The 10,968-nt window shown below is 32.7% G+C and overlaps 1 protein-coding gene across 1 annotated transcript in view; it reads right to left on the bottom strand.

Annotated features, from left to right (window-relative positions):
- Positions 1 to 119: 119 nt before the first annotated feature.
- Positions 120 to 10,968, bottom strand: part of LOC144834471 (bridge-like lipid transfer protein family member 2) — a 47,489-nt gene continuing 36,640 nt past the window's right edge. Inside the window, exons 40-58 of the mRNA XM_078689268.1 lie at positions 10,579 to 10,749; positions 9,910 to 10,150; positions 9,424 to 9,590; positions 8,650 to 8,961; positions 7,525 to 7,680; positions 7,121 to 7,302; positions 6,236 to 6,328; positions 5,911 to 5,963; positions 5,408 to 5,522; positions 5,029 to 5,125; positions 4,364 to 4,598; positions 3,806 to 3,849; positions 3,397 to 3,471; positions 3,210 to 3,269; positions 2,915 to 2,986; positions 2,085 to 2,225; positions 1,697 to 1,773; positions 1,554 to 1,605; positions 120 to 1,236 (exon numbers count right to left, since the gene is read on the bottom strand). Coding sequence (XP_078545394.1) covers positions 1,180 to 1,236; positions 1,554 to 1,605; positions 1,697 to 1,773; positions 2,085 to 2,225; positions 2,915 to 2,986; positions 3,210 to 3,269; positions 3,397 to 3,471; positions 3,806 to 3,849; positions 4,364 to 4,598; positions 5,029 to 5,125; positions 5,408 to 5,522; positions 5,911 to 5,963; positions 6,236 to 6,328; positions 7,121 to 7,302; positions 7,525 to 7,680; positions 8,650 to 8,961; positions 9,424 to 9,590; positions 9,910 to 10,150; positions 10,579 to 10,749 — 2,400 coding nt within the window. The 3' untranslated portion in view covers positions 120 to 1,179. The remainder of the gene's footprint in view (positions 1,237 to 1,553; positions 1,606 to 1,696; positions 1,774 to 2,084; positions 2,226 to 2,914; positions 2,987 to 3,209; positions 3,270 to 3,396; positions 3,472 to 3,805; positions 3,850 to 4,363; positions 4,599 to 5,028; positions 5,126 to 5,407; positions 5,523 to 5,910; positions 5,964 to 6,235; positions 6,329 to 7,120; positions 7,303 to 7,524; positions 7,681 to 8,649; positions 8,962 to 9,423; positions 9,591 to 9,909; positions 10,151 to 10,578; positions 10,750 to 10,968) is intronic.

The following is a 10,968-nucleotide window of genomic DNA, read 5'->3' as shown; positions in this document are numbered from 1 at the left end:
ATCACACAGCACAAAAAATCGACCATGGATCTTCTCTTAATTAAAACACAACAAATCCGCAAAAACTATGGTTTGCAGTAGACATTGTCTGCCTACATTTTATATTTTTACCTTTATTCCATAAAAAAATTAGACTAAAAATAAACAGTATAAACGAAAATAGACCCAAAGATAACCGAAATATTTCACAGATAATTCAGATTTCTAGTAGGGAGTATAGGGCCTAGTAATATTACTTATATTTTATCATTTATAAATAGTATTATTAATATACCGGTATAGTAAAATATGTTAAGTACAAACAAAATATAAATTAAAATATCTAAAATTTACATTAATGTGGGCCTACTATACTATATTATGCAGACTATTTTAAAACCAAAGAATGTAAAACCTATTAATTTCAACAGTGATTTGATTTACTTATGTAAGTAAAAATGATCTGAAAACATGTTTTTACAAATTACTATCTAAACAACAAGCATTGATTACATTTTTTATGTGACATATAACTTGATTTATTTATTTTTTAGGATATTGATATTAATTTAATACTGTATTAATATATTTTTATTTATATATAGCGCATTTCACAAACATTGTCATCTCAATGCGCTGGATATGTGCAGCTTTATTATGTCTAATACATATAGCTCATTTCTTCAATCATCTTTTACATACAGTATCGTGTAAATTACAAATATCTTTATAATCATACATAACAGCACCTACTTACACACTACTTATAATATTATAAAGCAAATGAGACTGATCATTGTACTAAAGACAATAGGTAGACATGAAAGCATTGTAGGTCAGAGGTGAAAGCATTGTAGGTCAGAGGTGAAAGCATTGTAGGTCAGAGGTGAAAGCGTAGCATTAATAATTGTAGAGTTGTAGAGTGAGTGGCTGAGTGATTAAAAAGACACATACGCCTTTAGGACACCCCTGTCCAGACGACACCCATGGTGTAGACACTTTTTCGTTTCTGGGGTTTTGGGGACACCCCTATTAAGGGACACTCCTTATTGGCTCGTCCCCTTAATAGGGGTTCTGTAGTAGTATGTGATGATCTGTGAATTTGGGGTATTCATAATACTGATTTGCATATCATATGCATATGCAAATGAGCCTTTTTTCTTCATTGGTGATTCTTCTGTCGTTGTCCCAAATAAGGTGTTAATTCTTCGGAGGTTTTCCAAATAGAACTTTCTTTGGTTTTTCAATATTGCTAGCCTGTAAATAGAAATCAACACAACTGTTGGTTCAGACATAAATGTATCAGAGATTTTATCTACTGTAGGCACAGGTGCATAACAGAAGACTGTTTCGAACAGCATTGTTTAAAAAATTGTGTAATTTTTATTCAGATCCAATAGTGAACATAAAGCTCTGTTTACACTATCAAACTTTATGTGACAAAAAATGATGATGTCATATCACTACCATATTTGGGCATATCACTACCATATTTGTGTACATCACACAAACTAGTTTGATAGTGTAGACATAGCTTTACATCAGTAAAATAAGATTTTTAGAATAATACTCACAATATTAGGAGCTTTTGCACCAAACAGAAGCTTTGCTTTGTCAGCATCCTCACTGAAAATGCACACATAAAATATATTTAGAAAACAATATATAAATTACTTTAAACTATTTGTGTACAATTAAAAATTGTAAAACAACTTACTCGGCTTGACTTTCTTTTCCAGTAGGACCTTCTGCTTTCCCCACAGGAAGTTTGAACTTTAATTTCTCCTTGATAGCCTGAAGATATTTAATTGCCATTATTAATTGCCAAAATTAAAAAAATATGCAATTCAGTAATACTGTATAATAGCTTTTGTAAATATTCCAATTTCAGATTTGTGGCAGAAGCCATGGAAAAGGACAATTGGTCGGCAAACATGAGCACATTATATGTTCTGTTTTTAAGGTACCACTTTGTCATATCATAAAATTAGAAAACTAGTTAACTAACTACTTAATTTCTATTATTAAAAAGATTACTAATAATAATCAGGTTACTATTATGTCCTATATTTATCAATAATCATAGATTAAAAAATGTAATTAACCTGAGACAGTAAGGCCTGTTTGTACTCTCGTTTTAAAGCCATCAACAAGTCTAGCCAAGTCCATGTTTGGTTGTGGTACTCTTGTGTTGGCAGTAAGATATTTAGGTTGTGGACGTCTTCAATGTTTTTCTCTTTACCTCCCTGATAAATAAAAAACCAACTTTAGGTTTAATTAGAGACATACAGTATAACTTGAAATAAGAAATACTGGTTGACAAAATAGCCCCTGTATCAGGGGATTACCAGACCTGATAGGACAGTGATTAATTTACTATTGGTAATCCTTAGATAAGAAAAAGAAAAAGATAGCAAGAACTGACATCAATTGGGAGAGGCCTTTGTCCAGCAGTGGGATGATATGGGCTGAAGAAAGAAGAGGTAATCCTTGGCCATATGTGCCTAAAAACATAAAATAAAGTATATAGACTACTAAGCGGCTGATGGCATGGTACCATGTGACATGCCCTTGTTAACTCAGATAATGGTAAATTCTTCCCAAGCCATAATAAGGCAGATTTTTGTTATTATATTGGTAATCTACACGGATGGTGAGAGTTGAGAGTTTTGTTAAGCTCTGTCTACACTATCAAACTAGTTTGACAAAATAAGTGTGATGCGCTTAAATATGGTAGTGATACGATGTCATCGTGTCCAGTATATGGGCACATCACATTTTGTTGTCACATAAAGTTGGATAGTGTAGACAGAGCTTAAAACAGAAATAATATTTTTATTTTATTTTTATTTTTTATTTTTCAGATCAATCGTTATTGACTAGAATTCCAATCTACATCAAGATTGACAGGGTACTCAATTAATGTGTTACATACCTTATAGCTTATACAGAGCGGAAGCGGGGGTATCTTAATGTAAAAGAATGTATTATTTCTCTCAGCTCTTTCCTGTAATGAAAAGAAATTGAAATAATATTTAGATTAAATTGTTTAAAATCTGTAAAATATAGTTTTTACCGATATCAATGAGTAAACAAAAATATATATAAGACGTTTGTTTGTTCTATTATTTTGAACAACTTTTAAAGTCTGATGGTTTTCCCACTGTACTAAATTATTAAGTTCTCTGTTTCAATTGGTTTGTTCAGAATCTTATTAACAGCAAAATTACCTTCATTTTTTCAATGTCATCTGAACTGTGTGTTTTTCTTGTTTCTTGCTTCTTTTTTATCTAAAAAAATGGCATTAAATTCTTATCAAAGTATTCTGAAGTAAAAATAACCAAAAACCAACTTTTATATTAATATATTTACCAAACCCTATCTGACTGTGCCACAATATGATATACTGTAACTTACCCTGAAACTATCTCTACTTGATATAGTAGATGCGGGATGAGTAGAATCATCACTGTTGCCTGACCGTACACTTGTCTATAAAACCAAATAAAGCATTAAAATAAAGAGCGCACATAATCTAAGGAAACCTCTATTAAGGGGACACTGTAAAACTAACTATGGAAAAACAATACCAACCAAACAACCAAACAATCTAAAGGTGTCCCCTTAATAAGTGTTCTACAGTACATACTGTATTCACAGTGCTTTATATAATTTTAGCCAAGTTCGCTGGTGAAGATACATTCTAATCTTACGATGCTTGGTCCAAATCTATGTCAATACACAAATTCTAATGACAAAAAATGAATCCACTTTTTCAAAATGAAATTACGATTAATGCGAAAAGCAATAAAAGAAGTTGACAAACCTTGCTGACCCGTGAGGAAATACTCTCTGTGTCATCATCAAGATCTATAAAACAAAACAAGAAGAATTTTACACTGATAATATTATGCAGAAAGCATTGAGTATAATTGCATATTACACAAACCAAAAGTGTGATTGAGATATGGAATGAGTGTTATGCCATTTTAGGAAGATGTTTGACATTTATCTGTTTTATTGATGCTTGGTTTTCACTTTTTTTCGATTATTCGAACTGTCGCTTGTCATTGGTCAATTTTATTGCATTGCGCTTACGTCCTTGCGTTTTGTCCTAGTGAGAACCAAGCTTAAGAATTGTTATATATTTGCTTCCTGTTTTATATTAATCTTGGAGGTTTGGTGTTACTTGTTTCTATTTCTTTTGGTCGCAATGTAGCCTCCTTGTCATACAATTGCAAAAGATTTTTTTTTTAAATCATTCTCAATTTGAATGCAGTGCTGTCTCATACAATTGCCAAAAGATTTGATTAGTCTTTTTTAAAAAAAGATTCTCAATTTGTTTATCTGGTCTATTTAACCTGGTCTATTTAGCCTGGTCTACCTGGTCTATTCTTCAGTTGAATGTCCTCTCCTGGTTCTTGATCAACACTTCTACCAGGGAAGAAAAATCCCATCATTCGTTTAAAGAAATTGTAGGTAAGCTGAATAGTGAGGGGGACAACATTGACCTCAAAGTGTTCCTGCACGGCAATGCCCCCTACCGGTGGTTTTCCTCGACAGAGGACCCTCAGAGTGACCTGCCTTGTTTTACCCATATCCTGTGGTCTCAGAACATCCTATGGAAAAAAGTTAAAACTTAAATATGTGTAAAGCTCTGTCTACACTATCAAACTAGCTTGACAAAAAAAGTGTGCTGTGCCTAAATGTGGTAGCGATATGATGTCATCATGTCCATATATGGGCACATCACATATTTTTTTGTCAAATAAAGTTTGAGCTTGAGAGAGTCATTTCAGTATGACTGTAATTCTATTTAATAATATAGATATCTGTAATGCACCGATCACTACACATAAATTCTTGGTTCAAATCCTGTAAGAGTTTTTTTCATTTTTAATCTTAACAAATTTAGTTAATGTAGTCACATTTTGTTTGTATACCTTTAACAATATATTTTACCAACTTTTAACTAAGATTCTACAAAAAGTACTTTTAACTATATTGAAAAAAGTGCCTTTACCAGTGCCTTTTACTAATCATACTCACTTTATATATCTCATTTGGCAATAGATTGTTCATAGTAACCCATCCAATTTCCATAGAATGGTTTCCAGAATCATCATTTTTACTGGTTCTTGTGTACCTATACAGAAACAGTGGAGTTAGTTCCAAATTAATGGAGACTTAAGCTCTGTCTACACTATTAAACTAGTTTGTCAAAAAAAGTGTGATATGCCCGAATATGGTAGTGATATACCCAAATATGGTAGTGATATGACATCATTGTCCATATATGGGCACATCACATTTTTTGTCACATAAAGTTTGATATTGTTGACAGAGCTTTACTTTTGAACTTGAAGTCTCTGAAAATCAAAAACTCCATTTTGTTACTCAAACCACACATTTTTAAGTATAGACTTACGTAAATTGTCTAATCTCAAGATAGCTCATTCCAAGTTGCCCATCTTGCTCTGTAAGCTTCCATTTAGCTAAACTGAAGCACATCTCAACACGACGTACCACTTTTACACCCTGGTCTGTTGGACAAAATACACATTTCATATAAAACCTCCCTAGTTTACTGAAAATTGTGAGGGTCAACAACACCCTGGTCTGTTGGAAAAAATAAACACATTTCATATAAAACCTCCCTAGTTTACTGAAAATTGTGAGGGTCAACAACACCCTGGTCTGTTGGACAAAATAAACACATTTCATATAAAACCTCCCTAGTTTACTGAAAATTGTGAGGGTCAACAACAATCCAAATATCTTTATCAAAAGCAATTCCTAAATCTTTAAGTTATATATTATATTTATAACATTCCAAATGTCTTTAACATCAATAGAACAATTTTATATGTTTAGGGTGTAACTTGAAAAGATTTGCATAATTTATAAAATGATAAAAATATAAAAACTCACCACTTTGAATTTTGAGTTTCATTGCACGTTGGAGTTGAATTTCTTTATAAACACTAAAAGAACAGATATAATAATAATAACAATCACATGTATATCTAAGTTGTACTTAACAACTTTGGTGGCTCTGACTCGGTAAAAACCAAAGTAAATTTGTTGTTGTTGCTTGTTTTAGGATGATAGAAGGAAAAATTTCTTCAGAGCATTCTAAAAAGGATAGTTGACTGTACCAGAAAAAAAATATTCTTACATTATTATTATTATTATTATTATTATTATAAACAATCACAAAACAATATCTAAGTTGTACTTAACAACTGTGACATACCTGACCATAACGTTCAGATCATGACTGGCTGTTAGTAAACTTTCTTTACAATCTACAACCTGTTCTTCTACATCCATACTCTGCTGCAACAACCTATAAACAAAATATAACAATAATTAACTTGCTAATACTTTTATTATCTGATATATACAAAAAATATTTATACTAAACACTTTAAAGCATACTGATTCAGAGTATATACATCTGGTCCAGTTTGCTGAATACAGTAGAAGCCCTCCTTTTGGACACCCCTATTCAGGGCTCATCCTTGAAGAGAAACTTTCCCATGAAATGAATGAGAGGCATTATATTAAGTTATCTTTATTGTGTTTTCACAACCAGGCATAAAAACAAAATTGGTTGTTGGTTATAAAACAAAATATCGATAAAAACATTTTAAAAGTTCAAGGCATGTAGAAAACCAACGATATATAAAAAACATACATATATAAATATCTGTATGAAAAAATCACATCAAAAACATTCAGATTGTATATAAATATAACGTTAAAAATGTATAGTATAAAAACTGCTTTAGCATAAAAATCTGTGAAAAAGTTGTATAAAGATAAAAAAATGTCTATTAAAAATTACCTTTTGGATTCAAAATTGTACATATGTATGGGATTATGAATCAAAGAATATCTAGTCCTATGTTTATTGCTTCCAATTTTAACACTAAATAGTACAGTCCTCTACAAGGGATACTCTAAATGAGGGTACACTTTGTTGGTTTCTGAAGGTATCCTTATATCAATGGAGGTTCTACTGTTTTTGTTTTGTTTACTTATCATTGAAAGGTGAACAAATAAACTTTGCTACAACTACTAATAGTTAAATTCAAGCTTTTTTGACAACTATCAAATTGACAAGAAGCAAACTTACGTGGGGTCATCTTGATTGGCCTCAAGCTGTCTGTGAATGCCATACAACTCTTTCTCTAGCCTTCTAAGCTCAGCTAAGTTTATCCTCAACTTGTTCTGCAATGACAGTATAGGCCCTTTCTGGTCTTCTTCACTTCGTAACTGAAAGTGAAACCTCATCCTTTGGAGTTTCTCAGTTGCCTCCTATAACATTGAAAATGAGAGAAAATCATAAGAAATCAGAGAAAAAATACTTTAAATTGAAACTGTTTGCAATTGAGAGGCAAAAAAGAGATTTGTAGATGTAAGAAACAAAAGGTGGCCTCAATGAATATATGACATCATATTGTCCATATATGGGCACATCACATTTTTTGTCACATAAAGTTTGATAGTAGGCAGAGCTTTATATAAAAACACTGATACCTTTCGTTTTGGTTCCACATAAAGTAGAAGATTGTTGATAATGTCCATGATAGTAGCATACTGGGCTGAGTTGGTGCACACATCCAGGTCTTGATGCATCAATGTAAATGAATCAACAGCTTCATCTTGTTTCAGTATACCGCCCTCATTTTCATTCTGTATTCAAGAATAAAAATCATATACAAGTTTTGAATGTATTTGACAAGCATCAATTTTCTAATAATTGTAAGTGAGCGAGTGGAGGTCGAGCGGTTAAGAAAATTGTAACTCATAGCCATAATATCGGCAAGGATTCGAGGCTCAAGCGCTCCATGGTTCTCATGGTAAAATGAGTCTTCTAGGATAAGGACTTTAAACCGTAGGTCCAGTGTACACAAAATAACATAGTACATCTTTCGAAATGAGTAGAGGGTTACCATGGTGTACTAGCTCACACCACATCCACTGTCGTTGACATACGAAATAGCGCAGCGTTGCCAGCACCGACATGACATGACCCAGGGGAGAAGCATGTAGTTGAAATTTGTAACAGTCCACAGCGCATTGAGATGACATTTTTTGGAATGCGCTATATAAATACATTAACATTAAATTATATGGGTTTTTTTGGTAATATGAGGAAGATTATAAATCTCTATGAATTGTGAACTATCACATATAGATCAGATTATATTGATTCTTGCAGTTCTTCTTACCAGCCACTATTATTGTAAGCCTACGTTGTGGAAAGTGATAGTTTGAGGGGAAGACTCACAGCTTCTAAACAACATGCTTAAAAATGTTCTATGCAGCTGTATTGATTTTGCCAATGGGAAAATAAACCATTAACTAATTAACATATTGTAACTGTAGACTGTAGACCAATCAGATGACATGAATTTAAACATGAGAACTGTAAGGAGTGTATGAACTAATGGAAATGGTTACTTATTGTCTACAAAAGTACTGTATATACTGTATTATTTAATTTTTGGGTGGCTTTAATGCATGCAGCCTTTGGTCTTAATGAAAGTCTCCCTGGTCCTACATTGTTTACTATTAATGTTATAATATTTTTTGTTGGATCAAATAAATCAACTTGTGACTTGTAGTCTTAATTAGAAAGAAAGAATTTGAATTGTTTACCTCTGACTTGTCGGGAGGGGGCTCAGCCGCTACATCTGGGTCAATCTCCTCACTATAACTAGCGTAGTAAAACTGACAACTACAACGAGAGATAATTCGCTGAAGTTGTACCGCATCATGATGAAATCCTGCTCTTGTGGCCCCAACCGTGTCGCTTACAACCCCGCCAACAGATTCACCGCTACCGACAAGGTCAGGAATGTCTGTGAGGTCGACCGCTTGTTGTTGCATGCTACGTTCGATGTAGGTTTTGGAAAGCCAAAGCACGTTCTCAATATTTGATGAAGTGGGAGATTCCACAGTGGCAAAATACTGATAAATACAACATAGATTAAATTAAAGATTAACTAAAATGATGTCAAAATAATACAAAAACCATGTAAATTATGTATTATTATTATTTTGTAAATTATGTATGGTATGAGTAAAGATTTGTGAAAACATAATATTCAAGGAATATATATTTGTATGCAAATGTAAACGTTTCACTGTAAAATAATCAATGTATATATTTCATTATTTTTTTTGTAAAAATAACTTTACTACACATTATTATGGTTATCATTATTATGACTACAAAATTATTATGATTGATTGAATAAAGAAACTCAAAGATTTGTGAAAACATAATAATGGAATTTATATTTGTATGCAAATGTGAACGTTTGTGTGTCTCTGCCAAAGAGACAAACTACTGTATATCTTTGAATCTGTATATAATGATTCATGTCTCTTTATGTGTCTCTATAAACAGAAAATAAAGTTGTACTGTACCTGCATGCTATCAAGTTTGCCAACCCACGTTGTTTTGCTGGTCAGTTGTCGACCTCTCCAAGCTGGCCAATGACGACAATGCATAACCTGTGCGTTAGCTGCGCTAACTATCACATAGCCTGACAATTCACAGCCCTTCAACATAACTTGACTATTCACAAACTCAACTAATAAGTAAACAAAAATGCATGGAAATAAAAAAAAAATCTTTTTCCCACCGCCCCCGCACTTTTATTTAATATATCATTAACATTGTTTAATTTGTTATATTCACATTATTCTATCAATCATACGGTGCAAATCTTTAACCATCTTTAATTTTGGTTTTAGTATATTTCATGGACTTTTTTTGCCTTGGAACATCTATATGGTGTTATATAAGACAACATTTTTTTAAAAAATAATATTTTTCCTAATACTGTGACCACAATATTTGCTTTGCTTATCCACATAGATTAATCATTAAAAAACCAATAAATTTCATACTTAGCCAATTCTTTCGCATTACATCATCTGTAGTACAGGCCTGTGCTCCAAACAGCATCTCATTGCTGCCAGATATTTCCTCTGAGAACACCATAAACTTGGTGGCAGTCTCTGAGAGCAGTTGGTGCAGCATGTTAGCTGCGTGTCCTCCTTGCAGCATTGACATTGGGCTTGGTGTGCTACTGGTTGCTGGTGATGAGGCTGTGGTGCTGTTGGACGGGGTCGTGGGAGTATGTGACCTCTGCATAAAATGAAAACATATACAATAAAACAAAAGCCACAGTTTTTATTTCTTTGAATTATTGTTTCTTTGAAATAGCTGTTTTCTTCTTTGACTAAAGCTACACTATCAAACTTTATGGGAAAAAAAAATGTGATGTACCCATATATGGACATGATGATTTCATATCACTACCATATTTAAGCATATCACTACCATATTTGGGCACGTTTTGATAGTGTAGACAGAGCTTGGGGCATGTGGGTAGATTCCTGTCAGGAGATATTCAAACATGGACAGGATATTAATAAAAAATGCTAATTAACTTGAGGGTAAACTCCCTAGTTGAAAATAATCTGACACCATTACAAGGGAGACCAGCCTACACACATGACACCTTCAGAAAAACATAAATAATTCAGAAGTGTCACCATATTAAATTTACTTACATTTTGTGGTCCTTTGGTTTCAACCTTAATTCCCTTGAGAGCTTCAGTTGACAGATTGTGTTTTAAAGTTTGTGCTGTACTGTAAGAGTCATACATCCCAAGCACTGCATCACGATTGAAACGTGTCCATGAGCCACGAAACTCATACACAACTAGCTTATGTATGAATCCCTAAATGATAGGAACAAAATGGTAATGTTTTAAAAAAAAGGTAACATTAAAACACACAACTGAGATGTGGTGGAATTCAACATAAACCACTAATATATAACAGATTTCAATTATAGATAGTGACACTATAGTTTGTTGAATAACATGCTTACTTCATCCCCATGACTGGGTTCAAATCTTTCCCCCAGTCAATAGTATTTGTATTATTATTATTATTCC

The sequence above is a fragment of the Antedon bifida genome, chromosome 2 (assembly GCF_963402885.1).
Source record: "Antedon bifida chromosome 2, ecAntBifi1.1, whole genome shotgun sequence".
Taxonomy (NCBI): Eukaryota; Metazoa; Echinodermata; class Crinoidea; order Comatulida; family Antedonidae; genus Antedon; species Antedon bifida.
This window is presented reverse-complemented; position numbering and strand designations above follow the sequence as displayed.